Here is a 24718-nt window from a genome sequence, read left to right as displayed (position 1 = left end):
CAGCTGTGAGCCTGGTCAGTACCTGGATGAGAGAGCTCCAGAGAAAAACTAAGCTTTCTGCTGACATTATAGAGAGTTCAGTAGGGGGCGCTCACCCTCTGGTCGGTGTGGGTCCTAATTCCCCAGTATAGTGACGGGGACACTATACTGTAAAAGGCGGCATCCTTGACTCTCTGTGGTCATTAAAAATGACTAGTGGTGTTACCCTTGGTCATTATCCCATTGGCCATTACCAATCACGGCCTCCTAATTAATCCCCATCTATGAATTGGCTTCATCACTCTGTTCTCCTCCCCACTGAGGGGAGCCCCCATTACCTGAATAGAGCATTGAGTGGAGTGTCCAGAAAAGCGCAATATAAGTATGAGGAACTATTATTAAATTTTATGAACCTCTCGTAACCAGGGTTCAGGACCTGTTTTCTGAGGAGACTGTGTGTGGGGGGGACAGCAGTGTCACTTTAATGTTTTGGATGTGGCAAGAGGTATCTGCTCAGGGCTCAATGTTGAATTGGTTGTATGCAGATAGGTACAGTAATTAAATATTTAATTTTATTTGTTCATATATTTATTTCTGTCATTCAATAATTCATTTATTACTTTATTTTAAATGTATACAGTATATGGAATATACCACAGTATATACACTACAGTCTAAAGTAGGGAAAGAATAACCTTTTTAACTAAGAATATCAAGAGGTACAGTATGAGGCTGAAAATAATAAAATATCCCAGTATTGTTTAATAAATTCCGGGATGTCTTAAAACCTGAATCAAAACTTTTCCAGGTCAGCTGTTAAGAAGAGAACATGTTTTTTTCCAAGTCCAAACACTTTGGTTATACAATACATGAGGAGATACTGAACTTAGTGACAAAAAAATATATAATTACTCTTCTGTTTCTCATACAGATAAGTAGCAAAAGACATTTCTTGAAGAAGTTATTGTCAGTGACAAAGGATATAAGGTAGTAGGGATTTTTTACGTTTTATGGGAACAAAAACGAACAATACAAATAAAATACAAAAAGTATATTCTCAGTTTATAAATAAAAAATCCATCTCCCCTCTTTCACCAGTGGCAACCCTCCCTAACCCATCCCACAATGGAAGCCAGAAACCACTGAATCAGTAGCAGAATGATGATGACATGTTTCATAGTGAACCATGTTGTTGGCTGCTGTCTCCCAAGATTGTAGGGTTCTTTTCCTGGCACCTGAACAGTATATAGAGCCAAAAGAAACATCTTATTATAAACCACTAAATTTTCACATTAGATTTAAATTTGTTGCAAAAATGCATTAATTCTAGTGGTGGAACTACTGTGCTTTACATAAGAGCATATTGCAAATATGTGTATTTCTCTGTGTATTAGCAAGAAAACTGGAATGTTATTCTCATATTAATAATAGTACTTTTTAGGTATTATAGAAATACCTTGCATAACACATTTTATTAGCACCAATTCACCACAGCACTCTGTCTTTGTTTTAATTACTTTAAATAATCCTGTTTAAAAGCAGAATGCTTGCTTGTCTGTACACAGACTAAAGGCAAAAAGCAAAGAAAAATAGTGCTCAATCTCTTAGCCAACAAGTGTTGAAAAATGCTTATTTTGACTGCACATGACAATGCCCCATGTCATTTGTAATAGATCTCCCATTTCTTGTGCCAATTTTGCTTATTAATATTGCCATGAACCACAGTCTGGCCCATCTCGGCAGATGTACAGTAAATTCTACTGCTGCCAAGCTGGAGGAGTGAAGGCTGACAATACTTGATCTACAGTATGACAGCTCTCACTGAATATATGGATGTACAGTTTTTTCTTCTGTCATTATACAGTCATTTACAAAATAAAACTCCTTTCTGAATAAAATGAATTTTACAGTAAAACTATAAGTAACACTATTACAATAACCCAGTGAATCTTGTAAGAAATTGTTCTCCAAGAAACCCATCCCCATTTGGCCCTGGTTATAATGGGTTATAATTTCCTCTATTCCCACAGCATTCATTTATCTGGGACACACTTCAATCACAAAGTGAGATATCCCTGTCTAGTCAAAACATTATTTGGCTCAATTTACCAAAAAATGTCTAACAATGTGCAACAGGCTTCAGCCTAAATAAGGTGGCTCATTAGGCCTGAGCATATTAAAACTCAAGATGGCATGTGGAATACAGTACTAGGAGCCTTTATGGAAGCAACGTCTCATCTCTAACACAAAGAATTCCTCTTCAAACACCCACAACCCCTGGTCAAAATCTGGCAGAACTGGTAGAGACAGAGGTGTTATAGCCTACAGGCAGGTGATATTCTCTCCCTTTTACAGAGGTTGCAAGGGATAAGAGTGTCTTTGCTTCAGCCATGTCCATAATAAGGAATAGGCAAAGGTTCATTCTATGCTGAAAGCTAAGGAAAAGAAACACTTTGTTTCATCAGTGGAGCTTCTTCAGGTGTGTGACTTACCTGAACAAGACTCCACAGGCGAAATGTAGTGTTTCTTTTCCTTTTCTTACCTACTGTAGCATGTTCCTTTGCAGCCTACACGTGTTCATGCAGCTCCCCACTACATCTTATTTACAGCATTATTATTTCAGACTGTTTGACTGGGAGATTATATTAAATGTTTTTGATTATTAATTTTCAATGTTACTAGTATGTTCCCTGTATACTATATATTGCAATATAAAATATATGTTTAAAGCTTCAGTATACTAAACTGTTACTTTGTGATATAAATCTTAATAAACCACACATAATAGATTTTCTTTAAAAAAGCATTTCACACATTTTTAATAATAGTTCAGATGGGTAGCTGCGTCAGCATGCGTAGGCTGCAAAGGAACAACTAATAGGTTTATCCTATGCTGAGAAGAAAAGAAAGAAAACTCAACGTTTCAGCCATGGAGCCTTCTTTGGGTGTGAGAAAGACAGGGCAGTAAGCAAAGGTAATGGAGAAGGAGAACACAAGCTGGGAGAGAGGAGTGAGGGGTGGGAGCAGGGGACACACAGAGTGGTCAATCAGGTAGTGTGAAGTCAGGATAGGTGAAGAGAGGTGTGAAATGAAACCTACAATGAATTGAGAGAATTTAGAAGAAAATTAGTCTGTCACTGAGAGAAGGGGAAAGGTGTGATCCTAGCTGCAGGATAATTTTAGTTTCTGTAGTCTTTCTGATGTAGGAGTTACAGTAGGAAAACCAGCTTTGAGAACTTATTTTTTAATAATGATGAATACAGCACATTTTGTTGTATTATATTTATTTGTATTATAATATTTAAATTACTTTACAAACATATATATCTAAACAATTTAGCATTTGCTATTATTATTTTTTGATTTTCTATTAGTGTGGATGAACTATTATCACTATTTTAAAAGCAGAAATATATTTTGGCAATTACATAAACAATATTATTTTTGTATTATTAAAAAAATACACCCACAAATGAAATTAAAAGAAATCCTGATAATACAGTTACAGACAAATGAGCAAAAATACTACAATAATCAACAGCTATTGTATGAAATTTCCATGTTTGAAATTACATGTCAGCAATAACAATAAAAGGTAAAACTTTATTGTAAAAATGTAAAAAAAAATCATTCTTGCACTATGCTCCATTTAAAGGCAAAACGTCTTGTGCACCATTAGGTAAATTATATGTGGAATAAAATTACTTTGAGACAATTAATTCAGCCTGATGAAAAGAAACAAAATTAAACAAGCAGCAAATAATACAAGACACATAAATGTTACACCTTGGTTGGTTTGGATATTATGCTTACATGTTGTGCATTTGTCATGAGAAAGCAAAGGAGGCGCATGATATATTATTGAGGGGAAGATTCTTTTTTATAATTAAAACCAGAAACCCTTTATAGACCAAGTTATATCATTTCATGATTAATGAATATGTCTAGACCATGCTATCCCACTCATTCACAATTCTCTGTAATTCAAAGTCTATGGATTCAAGACTATGCCTGTTTTTCAGAGTGTCTCAAGGTCTAGTCACAGGTTGTAGATTTTGATCATCTTTGGGTTCTTTAAAATGTGCCTGTCACCTAAGCATTACAGCTTTGCCCTGAGGCTACCCACAGCAGGTTTACTGGAGCAGAACTCTGACCACCATGATGGTCTCTCAAGCACCTTACTGCCTTGAAGAACTGTAACCCACAGGTTTTTATAAATCTGAAAAACAAAAACACACCACAGGGTTAGATTGAAAGACTAAGGAATGGTTAATGATAAATGGAGATTCTTGGGTTGTTGAGTCTGGGGAAGAATCTGCACACTACCTATCGTATCACTTCACTTTCAATAATTATCCAGTTCAGAGTCACAGTGGCCCGGAACCTGTCCTGGAAAGCCCTTGGCACAAGGTGGGATACACCCTGGACAGGATGTCAGTTCACTGCATGGCACAATTAACCTACCTGCATGTCCAAGTGCACACTGGGAGAACATCAAAACTCCACAAAGATAATGCCCCAGGAACTGAACCCAAGGCCCCAGTGCTGAAAGGCACCACTATGCTGCCCAGGACAATGAATTGGAAATTAATTATAAGGAGCCATGATATTTAAAGCAGTCTCATTAAAATGAAATTATTAATTGTCACTCTCGGATAAAATAACAAATATACACATCGATTTTATATGTTGGACCAAAATATGAATTGATCTTTTTTTCTGCATGATATGCAATGTTGGAAATTATCATGCAGCTGAGTTTCTATTTCATCTTTCAGTTTTTTTATGGTCACATTATTTGGTCTGCAACTTCATACGTATATGCACTATATACTTTACATGTACAGGGACAACACTGAAAACCAAAAACTTGGGTCACGGCAGAATTGGCATTTTATGCCACAGTGGCAAGACATGCAATGCATCTCACAAGTCTATGAGTTGGTATAAATAAAAGGGTACAATGGAAATTATGCAAAAGCACCCATGTTTAATATTATGAGTAGTTCTTAATATCCTAAAAAGTAATACTGGGGAATTGTGAGTGACTCAACTGGTAAAAGTGTTCAGTTCAGAGGAAGGGAAGCTCAGTAACATACTGTAATACTGTAGGCTTATTGTGAACTTGCAGGTTTGCAGTGTTATTGAGTTCCACCTCTTCCAAACAGTGCTGAAACTCAAGTGCAGAACCGTGTGGCCTACAATATGTTAAAAGACATGACATTTGAAGGTGCGTGGGTTGTGAGAATCTCTGTCTACTACCTCATTCCAGCCTGTGTGAGGTCAGGGGGATTGTGGCTGTGAACTCAGCAGAGAAAAACACACAGCTGATAATATGAAAACTGGGTGGGGAAAAAAAAATGAATTAGTGATTCTATTTTTTTTAGCAATCTTTCTTCATCAAAGTATTTTCCTGTTTGGCATATGGCAGACTTTGCCTTTGCAGGGAAATATTTTAAATTTGCTTCTGCGAACAGGAAGAACATTTCTCATCTGAACAATATTTTTGGGTTTAGAGACCTTTCCTCCTTTAAGAATTTGGAAGAACGATATTGTCTATCTTAAAACTGACCTCCCATTTAAAAGGACCCATCACTAGCTACCAGCTTGGGGATTATGCACATCTAATTCACCCCTGATCTCAGATAGTTTTGAAGGTCTACGCAGAGCTGTATCTAAAATATCTAAAGTTATGTCATCAGTTGAGAAAGACATCACAACGCTATTTAATACATGGGTGAGATATTTTGGTGTACCACATATTGGCTAAATATATGGGGAAATGCCTTGTCATTTTCCAAAAATGTAAAAATAAAACTCCACAGACTGCCCTAATAAAAGGCTTTTGTCGTATGGAGCTAGGCATACTCTATCTCAGAATTATTAAAAACTGTTCTGGCAATACCATTGATAATTATATACTGTTTAAGAATGAAATGGAACTGTCCAATAACTGAGTAGTTCTGGAATTACATCCTAAACACTCTCCCCATGATTACTACCTGCAAAATCACAGGATCAGCAATCAGAATCAGCAGTTTTTAGACAGAGTAAGTACAAGGTCACACTGAACCAAACAGCCTCATGAGGGCTATAATTTGGAATTACAAGCTTCTTCTTTTGCCACTACTACAATTCTGTTCATGAGTGACATTAAAGAAACCCAAAACTCTGTACAAAAGCACAAATAATATACAAAAATGAGGCATAACATACTGTTCTAGGAGAATAAGAGTTAAACCCTGACATGCCATGACTAAAGGTATGCATATGTTCAGTGATATAAATCATAAATATAATTCTGCATAAAATACATGCAACTGTACGTACGTAAATATGTATTGTGACTCTAGGGGGTTGTAGCTACCATTATGGCCATGAAACAGGCTATCCATTTCTCCAGACATGCCTCTCAAAGACTGCTGGGGAACGTTTTGCTCATTTTCTCTTTTTTCCATGTACATTGGGGCAACCAGGACACGAGGTACACATATGATCATCCTGAGGTTTCCTTCCTTCGATGAGCCCCTCACTCACGGTTACCCAGACGCACCAAACCACACCTCTGGCTCCCTAGCTAGTCACTTTGGGGGAGTAGCAGTCGTAGCCCCTCAACTCAGTTGATGCCACTGGGCTGGCCTGCCCTTACCTGACACTGATGTGGCTGTCTCAATTCTATCTAATTGCATTTCTGACATAAAAATTTGGATGACTCAAAACTTCCTTTATCTTAACTGTGACAATACTGAAGTCATGCTTATTGGCACCCCCCATCAATTTCGTAAAGCCAGTCCTGTAACCCTATCTGTAGATGTTTCTGTACTTGAGCTTCAATCAAAATTGAAAAACCTTGGGGTTATATTTGATTCTGGCTTAACATTCAACCCACATGTGCAGCATACTGTCAAAACATCTTTTTTTTCACCTCAGAAATAACGCTAGACTATGCCCTATGCTATCACTAACTGTGGCTGAAAAGCTGATTAACACATTTGTGTTCTCTCGAATTGACTACTGTAATGCTCTACTTGCTGGGGTATCTAAATCTTCTCTGAGCAAACTGCAGTATGTCCAAAATTCAGCAACCAGAATCCTGACCAGTTCTAGTGCAAGTGTTCACTGGCTTGCACTGGCTTCCGGTCAAATTCCGTGTAGACTTTAAATTCCTCATGCTCACCTATAAGGTTCTACATGGCTTGGCATCTCAGTACCTGTCTGAACCATTATTGCCCTACTCCCAACCTCGCAACCTTTGCTCTTCTTATTCTACGCTCCTTACTGTCCCCCAAGCCCGTCTACATTGTACTGTATAGGTGACAGGGCCTTCTCCTGTTATGCCCCCAAGCTCTGGAACTCTCTCCCCAAGGATATCAGAGAGTCACCTTCTCTAAACTCCTTCAAATCCAGACTAAAAACCCTCTTCTTCAGAAAAGCCTTTACTTAACTGATTCCATTCTTCACCCTTCTGCTTTTCTAAGTACCACCATCCACGGTCTCCTCTGTATATTGTAATTGTGTTTTATCTTGTGTATTGTTCTTATTTATTGTTGTTGTCATCCTGTAAAGCGCTTTGAGAAGCCACCTTTAAAGGGGCTATATAAAACAAAATTTATTTTTATTATAATTATTATAATTATTATTATTATTATTATTATTATTATTATAACCTTACCGGCAGGCCGACAAGGCAACAGTCTTTAGAAATATTCCCTGCTGTCAGAGGATTCTAATATTTTTTTAGTATCTTCTATCCGATGTGAATTAATCACGATTCAAGATTCAAGAATCAAGTCCTTCCAGCGTTTAATTATATTAAAAATATTATACATAGTGGCTTTAAAAATAGCATTTAACACTAGTAAAAACCTCAATTATGGTTTCTATTTAAGGGCATCTTTAAATTCCCTTACACTCTACAAGTATCCTGGAGATTATTGGTCTGGTGATCTACTGACCGGTAAAACTGTCTTTCTTTACTTCCCCTATGGCAGGATTCGCACTTTTGGGAGTTCTATTAGGAGCTCACTTATAAATCTCTGTAATAAAATTATTGAGTGGAAGAGACTGACAGCAGTACTGCAAGGAAGAGAGTATAATGGTATAGAGCTGCACAACAGATTTCTTCATATTGGTTCTATAATCCTCATCTGCAAAAAACTGAAATGGCACTCAATATACACACTGTATACAGTACCACCTATCATCCTCAGCCTTGTCAGGTTGGTGTGGAGAGCACCTGTGATACACCATGGTTCGGACAAATGGTTTTGGATGAATTAGTGTTTGTGTTTTCCCTGTTTATTTTACAACAACATACCTTCTTTTTAAAGGATATTAGAAATCACTACATCTTTACTAGACCCTTCTGGGGTATAGATGTTTTTTTATCATTATTAATCACAACGTATTAAAATATTGCAGTTGTGTTTACAGTACATTTCCTACATTTTCAACCCGTTCAAGATAATATTGTCCGGAAGTCTCATTTTTTGGTGAACATAAATGAGCAAATACACATGCAGTATGAGTTGGTAACATGCAGGACTGAAAAGCAAGTTAATTGGGTCTTGGATTAATGATAAGTGTCACCTATAAACTTCGACTGAGGGATAGGTGCCTGAGATGTGAAATGGAGAGCAGCTGGTCTTATTTTGTGATTAGCACATGTTAGTTTTTAACTGAAAATGAGCATTGGTCATAGACAAGTTTAAAGCGAAGTCACATGCCAAAAAATAAATACCGAAACAATGAGTAACACTTCTCATGATTCAAACTAGACTTTTGAAATAGTAATGGAAAATAAGGATGCAAAACAATTGACCAATTTAGCAATATTTTAGACAAAGAAGAAATACATACGTCTGTTCTATAAACATTTCTCAGAATTTATTCTAAGCATTAAAATATTTCACTTTAAAATTTTTAATTGTCAACATATGTTTATGTTGTATTGGCCATAAACCTGTTTCATTTAACACCAGGGCACAAATTATTACAAAACAGATCTCCATACCTCATTTGAAATTCCTATGGAATCTATCACAGCTGTACATAAAACAATACGACCCATCTGTGGTTTCAGTAATTAATCTGAAACATGTCCCTCAGTGATCATAAAACTGCTCTTTTTAAATTCTTTCACGATGTACTAATGAGTACATATAGATTTAAATAGCATGAATTTATGTTTTTTAATGAAATATCTTTTAACCAAACAGATTCTACAATATGTGCATGACATCCATACTCAGCTTATCATTATTCTTAAGAAACATATAACACTTGTAAAAGTGTGTCATACAGTACGTAATGTTAATAAAGCATGATTTTCCAAATCCATGGAGCCCTGGGATTGGTTCTGAACCTGTGGTGCTACAGCATCTGTTCTCTCTGTGTTTGAATGGGTCTCCTCTGGGTGCTCCAGTTTGCTCCCACATTCCAAAATATACTGGTAGGTTAATTGGCTTCTGTGATAACTCGCCCTGTTGTGAGTGTGTGCATATCTGTGTTTGCATCTCATCCGCCCTCTCTTGCCGGGATTGGATCTCCTGCAACTCTGTATTGTATAAAGCTGTTATTAGATGGACAGATGGATATCTGCTGAATTTTCTTTCTGAAAATCCAAGCGGTGCTGATCTACATAATTAGTCCTTAGCCTTTTGACTGACTACTGGTGGAACCACAAAATAGCAGAATTATTTAACAGTCATGGTACACCAAACGTTTTGAAGGTAGTGTAAGTACAGAAGCTATAATAAGCTTTAGAACAAATGGTTTATCTGAACAATTTAACTAAACTATGAAAATTAGATGTGTTTTTTGAGGTTGTGTACGATGAGAAGTCACAAATAAGTTCAAGAGACTAAATTGTGAAAATATGTACAAAAGTTGTGTGTCAGAGTAATTTCAGCAAACAATCCATTGTGTGTCAGTCCTCTAGAGGATATGAGGAAATAGTGGTATGTGTCTGTCTTTTTTAAACATTCTTCTGTTTTTTATACTTATGAAAGCCCTTCTTAATCATTCTGCCTGAAATCTTCTTGAAATTGTATTTGTAAAAAATATTGACTAGCAATAAGTAAAGGCAGAATCAGTAATTAGCATGAATTCCAATTAAGGAGAAAAATGTTTGCCACATGTTTTATAGTGGTTTTTGATTTCTTGAAACATTTAAGGGACATCAGGAGATGCCAAAATTTCTTCTGATATCAAATGAAAACAATTACAAGTAAAAACAAAACCATGGTAGATTCACACAAAAAATACATCAAATAATCTTAAAAAATGTCCTAACAACCTTTGTAAAAATTGAATGATAAGTAATTGTCAATATAATCAACTATTAGGTATCTAGCAAACATTCAATGAAAAATGATTTTTAATATTTACCAACAAATCATGTGCTTATAAGACTTACTGCAATGATGGGTTGATGAACATGATAATTCTTACTAAAAAGTTAAAGATTAGATATTAAATATGAGATATTTGATATGATATGCTATTAAACGTGATATTGGTCACTAGAAGTGTCACGCCTGACATCCCTCCCTAGAGGGCGCTCCACTACTCCTGTTATTGTTCTTGTGATTAAGCTCCCCAGGTGTACCTTGTTATGTGTATTATTTAAAGACTAGCTCCTCCAGTCCTCGGGGCTCATCATTAGGGTAAGGATGTCACAAGACCCACCTGGCACCAGGAAACCCTACGTCCGTCTCCTGAAGGCATAGGCCTCATCCCTGACACCTCCCACTTCCTGAGCCCGGGGTCTGGAGGATCTCACCCCGTCACCCTTGGACCTACATGTTTTGTCTGTCCGTGTGTTCCCCCCTCCCTGGGATTTTAACCTTACAGCGTCCCAGGATAGATTATTCGCTGATGGTCTCCCGGACTGTGGCCTGACCTGTCTTTGGACCCGTTTGGATTTGGATGCCGTTCATTGTCTCCCCTGCTCACTGTCTAACGGGCTGTCACTATTATTTTGTGCACTATTAAACCCCTGTGTGTTTCCTTTTACCACACCTCCTGTTTTCTCCAGCTCTTACCGCATCGCATAGGGTCTACTACAAGACCTGACACGGATCTTAGTCCGTGTTCGTGACAAGAAGAGGCTGCCAGACTTTACTGGGTTGCAGCCAAGAAATGTGTCACTTGTTAAGCCTGATCACTTTTCAAGTATAAACTACACCTCTGCCCTTGCGAACAATTTCTAAATTTTAAGAAGCAAATGTTCTCTTTTACAAATGTTTTAAATAAAATATGCATTATTGCTAGCCATAACACATAGGAAAAGACTGAGAAACATTGGTCTCTTCTTCATATGAGATGTCCAAATGAATTTTCTTAATCCCTTCAGCTTCTCTTAATATTTAATATCAAGTTATTCAATTTAGTTATAATCCTAAATTTAAATATTAATATTAAATACCTAAATATTTAAGGTGTCAGGCAAATTAAAGCAGCAATAATTCTCAAATACTGTAAATGGCACCTTAGTCATCAGAGTAAACGTTTTATTATTGAAATGTCTTTAAAATATATATTTTCTTTACTGCAAAAGGTTTATGAGAACATTAAGCAATAATTTGCTTCATGGTTTGTCCCTTACCTCACCATCTGCTTTGCCAATGGGTGAGTTCAGGATGAAGTCAGGGGGAGCAAAGACATCGACCAGAGCCACAGCCTCATCCTTCAGCTATTACAGAGACAAATATGAAGTCAGAGCTACTGCACCACAAAAGCACACAAGAATTCTAAAATTACATTAGCAGTGAGTGAATACTGTTGCCCTTATGTACCTAGCTTTGGGGTGTCTTTAATATGAAAGGTGCCTCTATTCCAATTTACTACTAATACAATTATTATTACAACGAAGAAATGAGACAAGTAAACTGTGCTGTGGGGTGCGGAACAACTGCTAATCCCACAGCTATAGAAAACCTACAGTAAGTGCTACCCACAAAGCACAATTACATATTAAATTCTACTGAATCATCACGCTCAATCTAAACCTGATTTCTACTGTGTTAAAAAAACTTCATGAACACATAAAAATGCTTGCACATGCAGTGAATTTAAGCAAATACAAAATATTTAAATATTTACAATGGGGTGGATTAAAATCAAACTGACAAGTTCAACTTTTCAGGCCCTCCATAAATCCCAATAAACAAGACAACAAACAATAAATAGTCAGGCAATTACCTGTGAGCAGAGCCTAAGAATAGCATTTTGAATCATGTCAGCATGCTGCTTTCTGGATAAGTATCCACCTAATTAAAGAACCAAAAACAAATTCAAAAGAAGTAAAAATGGCAGAATAATTGAATGAAGACAAAGTCCTTCAGAAATCCAAATGTTTTCTGTCCTGAATAATGGAGCTCCATCTTAATAGCGTATTTCTCTGTTCTGTAGATAATGATTATAAAAAACATGATGTGCTGCTTCTGAATTATAACATTTGCAGACTAGAGCGAGCTTGTTCATTTTGACACAATCGTAAAACGTTTTAAAACAAGCAATCAATATTTGTAACATTGTAACCCATCTATTATACCAAGTTGCCCCACTTGTCAAACTGCCTAAAATTCAGTTTGGCGTTTGTAAAAAGAAAGCATGACCAGCACCTTGATATAAGATTGCCATATGATTGCTGAGTGTCCACAGGCCATACAATCCACTGAGGTTCTTCAACACAGGTTGCAGGCTGGCTGGAGTAGCAGGATCATGTGTGAAATCATGGAATCTCTGTAGCACAGTGTGCTCTATATAGACAATCGCCAGAGAGCGACAGTAATAGACCTAGGGTAAAAGAAAGAAAATAACTAGATTTCAGAAACAATTGTTTGCACTTAGTTTTTAAACATTGTAATTGTATTAATATCCTTGTCTTTAGGCTTCATTAAATTATTTTGTGGTCTGCTCTAAATCTCTACCAAGCTACTATTTATTACCTCCTTCCAATGCTATCATTATAAATGCAAACAAACAACTTTGTTTTACTTCTCGAATGGAAAACAATCTTTGTTTTTATACAACACAACGACCACCATCTTTTTGGTTATTCATGCTAAATTTAATTCCTATACGCAACACCTTTTCCACCAACTGGGTTTTCCGGAAACCGATCACTTTGTCGATGAAACTGTGCCTCCTCAATTTTCGATTTTTCCTCAAATTATTTTTAGTGAATTCTTGATAAGTATATGAAAACAGTAAAATAATTGTCTAATGGGTAAAATAAAATGTCCTTCATAGTTTTATAAATATATTTGATGAAACACAATGAAAACACAACAGTCTTACATTAATGTCTTATTGGGCATATACTGTACCTGAAGACAATGAACAAACAGTTACAGCTTACAGTATGTAAGCAGATTGGTTTGTTGATTTCTCTTGCAGCATTATTCCTTGGTGTAAAAAATATTGAGCTCAAATTAAGTGATTTAATAAAAGCACCGCATGTTCTGTTTCTGTTTTGAGATTATCAAAATAAGTAAGAAATCTGGTTAAATAACAATAAAAAAATAAATTATTGTTATCGGCAAGAGTTGCTATTGGCATATCACCTGGTTGCTACTGGCATGACCAGGAGGACAGAGGGTCATCATATCCTTCAAGGTCTGTTATAACCACCTCAACCATCTCCATAATTGCTTTTGGACCTTACTGGTAATGTGGGTTAGAGTAGGGAGTACAACAATACTGTTTTTGAACTGTGAAGGAGCAAGCAAAGTTTAATACTACAAATAAAAATAAATAAAAAAATCCTTCAGGTATGTGTGTTATTTTTGTTCTGTATTTAGTTATGCATTAGTATATATTGCACATTAGACATAATCTTTTCCAGAATGACTCTTTCTTCTCCCTTTGTCACCACTCTTATGTGCTCTGACTATTCTTTCATCTCTGTTTCTTTCCTTCTCTACTCAATACATTCTTCTTTCCATTTTTCAGTTTATTTAATGTTTACGTAAGCCCTGCTGTTTCCACTTTTCTTCCTTTACTTCATCATCTGATTCCTTCTGTTCACTCATGCCTTGTCCTCCATAATTCACTCCTTCTCATCCTCATTTTCATTGAGAAGGTAAAACAGTCACCAAACACTCCAATAACAAAGTGACACTTTACAAAACAAATTCTCACTGAAAACAACAGGAAATCAAATAATGAACATCCACATAAATTAATATCTGGTCAATTGTTTAGAGGTCAGAGGTACTGCTAAGAGGAGTTCCCTTAAATGTAAGTAAGAAATATAATATATCTTCCACAACACAAAAGATAAAAGTCAAAACGCAGGCTTAGGCTGACACCTAAAGAGTTTAACATTGACGAATGCAATGTAATATGTTTTAAGTATTAAAGGATGGTACTGAAGTAGAAAAATGTAGACATTTAGGCTGACTCATAACTTAACTCATAGTACAGGGGAACAATAAAGAATGCTAACACATGAGTTACTGTATATAGGGAAGTAGCGTCAGGACTGTACTTTTAAAATTATAGATGTGACGTCCCCTGGAGCAGGGGCACCAGTTGGTAACAGATTGGATCTTGCAAATGAAAGCACAATTGCACAGAAGTAGGAGCAGCTGAATCAACCAGTATTTGTCCTGGTAACAGGATGCAACTATGGATTTCATCAGGAGAATAAAGTGGAAATTCTTAAGACAGGCCAAGTCAATCCCTGCATTTAAATACAATTCAGCATGCATTTTGCATTCTGAAGAAAACACTGGAGCCTGAACACCCCAATGATCAGTAAGACCTTAAAGCTACTGCAGCAAAGCATTGCAAATGATTGTAAAAAGAGTTTGGTGGACTTGATTAACAGTTTTGATTTTGTTATTCCAGTAATGTTAGAGGTAATATTATGGCTTGTACCAATTTCGAGAACATTATGCTAGAAATGGGCAGCAAGGTAATCTCTTAAAATTACATTGCTGGGAGGTGTTTCTATATCTTTACAAAGACAAATAAAATGTACTTTTGGGGCATACATACACATTTTTTTTCTGTCAGGGAGTTTGTCCTTGGAAGCTTGCTGTTACTGAGGCTGTAATAGCTCTTGCTTTGTTAGAAGAGGGCATTAACATCGATATTTCTCCTCCAGTTTCTGGATGCAATATGTTGGGTGGCAGGTCACATCTATTCAGTGTTTCTTTAAAGAGTTCTGTATTCCTCCTCATCTATCCCCAGAATGTGGTTAGAAGCCTATTACCCTTGACTCTAACAGGTGGTTTATTTCTACATCTTAATCCTCTGACGTTCTTTGTAAATTCACACACACACAGTAATCATCCCATGATTTACCAATCTTGTGTTTTGCTGCTGTTGTTACAGTTTCATGACCACCCATGTATTCCTTCTGTTTCTCTGACCGACTTTGGGAAAATGTATTTACTTCACCATATTGTTAGTTTTAGTGTTTGAAACTTTGTAGAATTTATTTGATCTTTTAAGCCTTTTCTTTTCTGGAGAGATTCTCATATTATCTGACTAAGCCATTCTTTTGGGTGTTTGCCTTTTGAAGTTAAGGATTGTCTCCATGGTTTATATGCAACATTCAATTCAAAATACTTTATTCACTGCCAGGGGGGCAATTTAAGACATATTTTAAAAGAAATTCCTTATTTTCTGGAATTTCAACATTTCAACAATACATTTTTCCCTCAAGGCATAATTGTGCCATTGAATTTTTAAGTATTTGGATATTATACCGTGTATTACATTAATCGATCTGTATCTGCAGTATTTTGTTACTATACAGTACTTTTTACAAAATTATTGTCACATGACATTGGTACCTTTTCCGATATGGACATTTGTCATGAATCATCTCCATTTGTTGTTGATCAAGATATGATCAACTGTGATTGTGATTAATTGTGATTTCTGCCTTTGGGAGAAACTAATCTCAATCTGTGTATATAGCATTTGGATTTAGTCCTGTGTGGAAATAGGGTCCTTCCTTTTAAATTGTTAGTTCATACCTTAAAATATAAAGATTTAAATGGCAGACTTTTAACAAACCTTTTTATTGTATTATACTGTATTTTATTTAATGCATTTTGGAAAACTAAAATGGTGTCTTTCCTTTACAAACATCTCAATAAGGGAAATGAATAATTGCTTTATCTTTGATTTCCCGTAATACTTTTTTTACTCTTAAAGTTGACATCAACCATACGGCTGTCATCAACTGGGATCAATTCCAACCTCATTAAAAGATTATCTATCTTTTAAACCACATGTTTCTCTTCACACATCAGATGGATTTTTGTTCTGTATGCAATACAATGAAAACTTATCAGTAACAAATGTGAGAAACATCACAGAGTGTTCCTGCAGCTGCACTGCAGTACTTCCTATATTTTTCTGCTAACCATCCCTGGAATGCAACCAAAATAGACTTTAGCTTTTAATAGTGTCACATATTAATTAATAATACAGATCAATAATTTTTTTCCGTTGAAATGTTCCTTTTAAGTATCATTCTCAATTCCAATTAAAACATAATTTAGACATTCCTGGTTACTTTTAATATATAATATCAATTTGCATACCGAGAACTGTTCCACAAGCTGTCGTATTTAAAATCATTAGTTTAATTATTTTTGGAAGAGGACAGCTGTTTTGTTAAGGATACATGAACATATTGAACATTACCATAAATCTGAAACTGAAATGACTAATCAGTCTTTCTTGTCATTTGAATAGCACTGACTAGCTAATGTCATTTTGTGAATGTCCATTATATTTGTACGGTACAACAAAAAATATCACATTAATGGCTGAAATTTTTCAAACATCTATCCATTTTGTAACCACTTCATCCATTTCAGGATTGCACGGGAGCCAGAGTCTATCCTGACAGGCAAAGGGCACAAGGCAGGGTACACCCCAGATGGCACACCAGTCTATCGCAGGACAGAAAAATACACAGAGATACACACATTTACACCAGGACCAATTTTCATAGAAGCAAATGAACTTACCAGAACGGCTTTGGACTGTGGGGAAACACAAGGCAACAGGGGGAAAACCATACAAACTTGGCACAGATACTATCTCAGACCCAGAACTGAACCCAAGGTACCAGTGATGCGAGAGAACAATGCTAACCACTGTGCCGCCCTACAGTATATTCTCACATTTTTTTAAAACAAACTATAGTTTAGTTGCAGTTACCAACATGTTCTTTAACAGACAACATGAAATTGCACTTAGTCTACCTGGTGTTCATCTACACAACTGACTTATGGTACATCTGTCCATTAGAAATTATGTTATACGAAACCTCTTATTCGAGCTGGGAGCCATGGAAACCCATGTGTCAAAAAAGACCTTCACAGAAGAGCACAAAAACAAAGGGTGCTTATTTTCTGAAAGAGCTTATAACCTCCTTGAAAATATTATTTTTCAAAAACGAGGTAATGGGTAAGTTTTCTGTATTTTGATTAGGCCTGGGAGAAATATCCTTTCAGGAAACAACAGCTGTTAAACACTCACAAAACACAGAAAAAAATGAACATCCCTTTTCCTTTAAATTGTTCCAGAAACCTCCAGACAATGCTCTTATTAGACAATGAAAATATTTTGCACTTTTGTCACCAGTAAGGAGAAATTATGAACTTGTATTTCAAAAAATATATTTAAAATAAACTGTGGTAAGAATACTTCCTAAACTGAAAGTGTTTAATTTGAACAACAAACCGATGCATAGCCAGACATAGTGATAGACAGAATTAAGATAACTATTCTTTAATAACATGTATGTTACATTCCATATTCTTCAGTGGAACATGTTTTAATCTAACTATAAACAATTGTGTTAAGTTATAACAGGAGAAAAAAAGGAAAGATTATTTCTACTGATACATTAAAAATGACAATTGGGGAACTGTTCATTGAAAGGAAAGGATTAGGTTTTCAAGAATGATTTAAAGAGAACAAGCACACAATCCATTACAAACATCTGCTCTTCTTGCAGCCTTACCTTCAGGGAGCAGATCACTAATTTAAAAAAAAGAAATAGAAAAACTGGAGCTGTAGAGGGAGGATGAATGCCTAAAGCATTTACACATTTGTTCAGGATTCTACTAGGTTCTTAATTGCACCCATAAGACATACAAATCTGTAAGCAAGCTCATAAAACAAAAGGCCTCACATAATGTCGGTGCCCCAAGCATAACTTACAGTATCATCTCAATAACGGAGATGAGGATAGGGGATAATTTACCTGGCTATTGTTTCTTGCCTCAAAATCTGTTTTCCCAGATGCCTTCTCTTCTTTGAGTTTGTGGTAACTTTCTCGTAGAAGAAAGCAAACCAACCACTTGTAAGCTGCCAGTGGAACTGGGGAAGAAATGGCAAACAGTGAGAATAAGCTGTGTAAATAGTGTGCATATTTTACTTAAAATACAAGGACAACCTCACACAAAACTAATATGAAACTTCTGAAATTATGTTTAGCTATAACAGACATGCTGCAAATGTGCCAAATAAGCAGAATTGTTGTAACCTTCAGAAAGGCCTGTTGGTGGACCTCAAAATCTACTGACACAGATGGCCCAACTGGGAGTCTCGTGTACACACATTATTGAAAATACAGTGCAGTTCATAAGTATCTGGACAGACACAATTTTTGCTGTTTTGGCTCTGTACTCCAGCACATTGGATTTGAAATAAAACAATGCATATGAGGTTAAAATGCAGAATGTCAGCTTTAACTCCAGGGTATTTATGTCTATATTGAGTGAACCATATAGGAATCACAGCCCTTTTTATACATAGTCCCCCCATTTCATGGGACCAAAAGTAATTGGACACATTAACATAACCTTAAATAAAATTTGGCAGTTTGCAAATCCTTTGCAAATCGATGACTGCCTGAAGTTTGCGACCCATAGACATCACCAAACGTTGGGTATCTTCCCGGGTGATGCTCTGCCAGGCCTGTAATTCAACCATTGTTAGTTCCTGCTTGTTTCGGCAGCTTTTTGCTTTCAGTCTTGTCTTCAGTAAGTGAAATGCATGCTCAATGGGATTCAGGTCGGGTGACTGACTTGGTCAGTCAAAAACATTCCAGTTTTTGGCCCTGAAAAACTCCATAGTTGCGTTAGCAGTATGTTTGGGGTCATTGTCCTGCTGCAAGATGAAGCGCCGTCCAATGAGTTTGAAAGCATTTGGTTGGATCAGAGCAGATAAGAGGCTTCTTGTACACTTCAGAATTCATCCTGCTGCTGCCATCTGCAGTCACATCATCAATAAAGACAAGTGAGTCGATTCCACTGGCAGCTATACATGCCCAAGCCATGACACCACCTCACCATGTTTCACAGATGAGGTGGTATGCTTTGGATCATGAGCAGTTCCTTTTTTCTCCACACTTTCCTCTTTACATCACTCTAGTACAGGTTAATCTTTGTCTCATCTGTTCATAAGACTTGGTCACAGAACTTTACAGGCTTTTTTACATTCTTTTTAGCAAACTGTAACCTGGCCTTTCTGTTCTTGAGGCTTACCAGTGGTTTGCATATGATGGTGAACCCTCTGAGGTTATGCTGGTGTATTCTTCTCTCTATGGTGGTCTTTGACACATCTATGCCTACATCCTGGAGAGTGTTCTTGATCTGTTCAGCAGTCGAAAAGGGGTTTTTCTTCACGATTGAAAGTATTCTTTGGTCATCCACTACTGTGGTCTGCCAGGTCATTTGCTATTGGTCAGCTCACCAGTACATTCTTCCTTCTGAACAATCTACTAAACAGTTGATTTTGACACACCTAATGTTTTGGCTACATCTCTAATTGGTTTATTCTGATTTTTCAGCCTCATGACGGCCCGCCTTAATGGCATTAACACTTCTTTGGTCCTCATGTTGAAAGACAACAGCAACATGCAAATGTCACATCTAGAATCAACTCTAGACTTTTTGTTAGCTCTCTTGTGCATGTACTAATGATGCAACAACATCATTGTTGTCACTGGGCAGCCAATTGTCCAATTACTTTTGGTCCCCTAAAATGGGAGGACTATGTATAAAAAGGGCTGTGATTCCTATATGGTTCAGCCAATATAGACGTAAATACCCTTGCATTAAAGCTGACATTCTGCACTTTAACCCTATACTTGTAGTTACTGTTTCATTTCAAATCCAATGTGCTGGAGTACAGAGCCAAAACAACAAAAACTGTGTCACTGTCCAAATACTTACAGACTGCACTGTATTCATTATTTATTGTGGGGTAGCTGCATCAGCATGCACAGGATGCAAAGGAACAAGTAATAGGTTTATTCCACGCTGAAAAGAAAAGAGAGAAAACACAACATTTCAGCTATGGAGCCTTCTTTGGGTGTAAGAAAGATAGGGCAGTCAGCAAAGATATTATAGCATGGAAATGTGGATGGTTGAGTGCCTATTTTGTATGTTTTGTGCTTTATGGGAGAGAAATTATTCTATCGTTAGTGTTCATTCTGTTTAATTACAGTTTATACTTCAGTTTATAATGAGATAAGAAAGAGGAAAAATTACAAAGCCTGGCTTTCTCCTGTCGACTATGTTAAAACATGCTAAAAATACTGAACACATCTAAACTCAGTCTACATTGACTCAAGCTTTTATTTATTGGGCGAATGGAGTAATTTGATAATATTTAAGTAATTTATTTTGCAGACTGCTTTGGTCAAGAACACATCTACTGCAAATTGAAGAGTTTACATGGTATTCTGGCAAAGATGATTCTCAAATGATCAATAAGGAAATTACGTCCTTTCATTCTTCACTTCTTTAAACAATAAACATGTGGTCAATTGAACAAAGTGAATGATGAGGCTGACGTGATGGAATTACACTCTTTTTGCAGTACTGGAAGCATATTTTTGTAACATTACGAGAATAGTTTTGTCTCATTGCCTACTGTTTATATTTTCATCACTGACTTCCAACCAATAACACAGCTGTTACGAATAAAGCGGAAGCCCGCTCAGAACTATTGCAGTTAAGGTGGTTAGCCCTTGGTGCAACAGAGACATGTTAACCTTCAGAGCAAAACTGCTCAAAGGTGCCTCTTGATTGTATTCACTTTTTGACATTGTGCTAATCTCATATTGACTTTTAGTGCCATGAAAATATTTAAATAAATATGCATATCTGAGTGGATGTTTTGGACTGAACTGAATGCAAAATACTGTATCACTTTTTATGTTCAGTTTAAATTACAGATGTGGGAGAAGATAAACGCTCACTGCAAAGGTCACTCCACTACAAACTGCATTCTACCGCTGTGTATTTGAAGGAGCTGAAGGCCGAAAGGGCAAAGTACAAACAACACAAACATCCCAAAAATCAGCCCCTGCCCCATCCCATGTGCTGATTTACATTAGCATGTGTGGAGAGATCAACCACAGCTGCAGTGCAGTGAACGGCTATACGAGTACATACAGTAGGAAACAACAGGGAAACAGAAAAAAACACTTCAATAAAGCAAACTTGACAAAAATAAGCTAGTGTATGTTCTCCAAAACAGTGTCTCTCTTAACTAATACTAGAAAATAACAACAAAGAAATGACACCTTCCTGAACAGCTACATTAAACATCACATTACAGTCTTCCATGGCCCAAAGACTCTTTGTCCAAAGCCTAAGCTGGTAAACACAAGCTGCATCTTTGAGGGGTCGCAAGCCCATTGCACAACGCACAATGATGATTTACTGTAAACATGCCAGTCAAACTGGCCGGCATGTCTTTGGAAGATGGGAGGAAACTGGAGCAATTGGACGTAAACTAGGTGAACACAGAGAGAGCATGCAAACTCCTTACAGAAGCCTCCCTAGCCTAGAATTAAATATAGGACCAAAAACCTGTGGAGCAGCAGTGCTAATGGCCACACCACTGTGCTGGCTCATCCATTGCTTCATTATACCTTGTTTTTTTTTTCAGTTAAGACTTACTATTGTAAATTGATCTCTCTTTCAAAGAATGCCTGAATTTATCATCTGTGGTCCAAGATCAGTACTGCACAGAGCAGTACTGATCTCCTACTTATCGTGAAGTGCTTTGGGATCAACGGGGATGAAAGGAACCATACAAATACAATGAATTATTATTATTATTACTACAAAGAATGAACTATTATACTTGAGGAGATCAACACATTAACTTACAAATATCAAACACTCCTCAGATCAGCACAATACCCTTCGCTAAGCAATAGCAGTGACTCACCATCTGTGGTATGATGTTAATAAGTACAACAGATGTTTCACATCTGTGGAAGAGCTCTATCCAAGGTTTATATTTCTTCGTACAACCCTGTCATTACCTTGGAAGTGCCTGTCTTTACACAAAATACATTTCTCTTGTCTCTTCTTACGGGAAAAGCTGTTTTGGTTTGTTATTTTTTTCCCCAAAGACAACGAGGTGAGTTTATCACAAACCCCACCTTGCTACATGTTGGATGTATTAATTAACATAACTTCTTGCCATAGTTTGTTCTGACAAAAAAAAAACAGTTTTAGGAAGCAATAAAAACCTCTTCTATTCCTATTTATAAGGATTGATATCATATTTAAACATACCAAAGTAGATAATGTATCTCTTTTGGGCAGCTCTGACATGATCAATATTAGGACCTCTGTGACCAAAACACATCTTATTTGTTCTCAAACACCACCATTCTCATTGAACTAACATTGATACATTGACGATAGACATTATTTCTAGTCCATTGAGCACAACATTATGTAAATTCTGGAACTGATTAGAGAAAAGTGCTGATGGTTCTGCAATATATACAAAATGGTTGAATATTCTTTTGTTCCCAATCAGGTTTATCTGAAAGGGCTGCTTCAATCCTCTAAGATGTTACAGATATTTAAGTGCTACTTAGAATGTACAGTAAAAATGTTACTAACAAGAGCAGGCCATTTTGCCCATCCAATGCAATTGGTATTTAACAATTTAACAGTATATCTGACAATCTACTCCATCCATTTCCTGGAAGAAACCAGAGTATTGGCATTAACCACATGCCTGAATGTTGTGATTGTGCATCTATTGAGAGAAGTCATTGCAGTGGTGTTGCTTCTCAAATTATTAATGATCATACATTGGCAATAAATATAAACAGTCACGTGCACAATGTATATTAAATACATTATTTAATAGTGTAGTGCCTTCGCTTCAAGGCTTTACTGAGGTTCACCTAAATGACCTGCATTGCCAGAGGGTCTATTCCCATCTTCATCATCTGAAAAAACACAAGCAAAACACTACCAGACAGGAAAGATTTTATGGTTCTGCATTCTCAACTGCAAACCGGAGCACTCCTAGCTTTTATGATAATCTCAGAAGTGAGTGTGGGTGGCATCTGCTTTAAAGACGAATTTTCTCAGAAATAAAAATGTATGAATGAAGAAAATGCTAGAATAACTAGTAGAATATTTTAAGAATCAGCAAGATAAAGTTTGCATAGGAAATCCAATCATCTAGCCTCCCCACAAATTTAGCTCAGAAACCCACAAATGTATTGGATAAGGGTTGAGACTTATCCACAAAGTAGCATAGGTACTTTATTATGTTAAAATTAACAATATTATGAACAAAGTTTACAAGTCATTCTTCTTAACACAATCGTCTTTTTCACTAACAGACAAAAAACGTCTCATTATTTCAGCTACCACCAATATAATACTAAGCACAGGGTTAAGTGGCCTTTTACTAAATGTGTGGCATAAACACATCTGCCCCATAAAAATGCCACCATGGGCATCTGAAAATTCTTTGGCATCTATTTACATTCACTCTTCGCCAAGAAAAGGAAAGGCAGATGTGTAGGTGTGACAGGCAGCAACTAGGTGCAAACTGGCATCCTCACAATAAAGACAATTACAAACAGTGTCCACTCATTACCAATAAACAAAACAACTGCCCCAGCTTTGAGCCAAACCTTGAGGAAGAAATTGGAAATTCTCTTTATTCATTTGGTAAATGTCTTTAATTTAAAGAGCAGGGATATTAGAAACGGGGTTGATTATGGCTCTCTCTTGAAACATAAACACAATATCATTTTCTGGCCAACTACAAACTATACAATAATTGGTCATCAAACAAGATAACATTTACTTAACAATACCTTATCACAAACTCCTTCAAAAAGCATAAAAAAGAACACAAAAAAGAAAAAATACCACAAAACAGAAAAAATACTGAGCAGTTTCTGAACTGTATTTACTGGATATGTTTGTGGCTAGAAAGCTATGGACACTGAAAGCGAATCCACACTGTTTTCCTGTAAATAGGTCAGTAAATACTATAAACAGGATGCAGCCAAACCACAGAGTGAAATTAGTCATTCCTAATTATGCTGGAACAAGACGTTGCAAAGTACTTTGCAAGGCAGCTGTCCATGACAGTTAACTTTGATTTTACAGTACAGCAAAAAGCAGAATTAAAGTCAGTTTAAATGGTTCTGTCCACCTCTGTATTTTAAAATGGCAAGAGTGCATCAATACATTTCTATAATTCTAAGTGACTGTATGATTTTATGACACCTTATACCTAAAGTATGTTACTAGTAAGAGTGCTTCATATGTATGTATTTTTAGTATTTTTTATGAAACATTTTTATAAAACAAAAGTAAAATCACCAACATTCAACAAAGTAACTGCTTACGGCAATATGTTTTAACAATAATTACTTATTGTGGTGGTCACTGATTCCCCTCAGACA

The 24718-nt window shown here is 36.4% G+C and overlaps 1 protein-coding gene across 1 annotated transcript in view; it reads right to left on the bottom strand.

Moving 5' to 3' along the window:
* Positions 1–3278: 3278 nt before the first annotated feature.
* The window catches only part of acox3 (acyl-CoA oxidase 3, pristanoyl), a 43068-nt gene continuing 21628 nt past the window's right edge, over positions 3279–24718 (bottom strand). Inside the window, exons 14-18 of the mRNA XM_015344930.2 lie at positions 18227–18342; positions 12606–12780; positions 12184–12251; positions 11588–11674; positions 3279–4198 (exon numbers count right to left, since the gene is read on the bottom strand). Coding sequence (XP_015200416.1) covers positions 4079–4198; positions 11588–11674; positions 12184–12251; positions 12606–12780; positions 18227–18342 — 566 coding nt within the window. The 3' untranslated portion in view covers positions 3279–4078. The remainder of the gene's footprint in view (positions 4199–11587; positions 11675–12183; positions 12252–12605; positions 12781–18226; positions 18343–24718) is intronic.

Source organism: Lepisosteus oculatus, chromosome 1, assembly GCF_040954835.1.
Source record: "Lepisosteus oculatus isolate fLepOcu1 chromosome 1, fLepOcu1.hap2, whole genome shotgun sequence".
Taxonomy (NCBI): Eukaryota; Metazoa; Chordata; class Actinopteri; order Semionotiformes; family Lepisosteidae; genus Lepisosteus; species Lepisosteus oculatus.
Note: the sequence above shows the minus strand (reverse complement) of the source record. Positions and strands in the feature narration are given on the sequence as shown.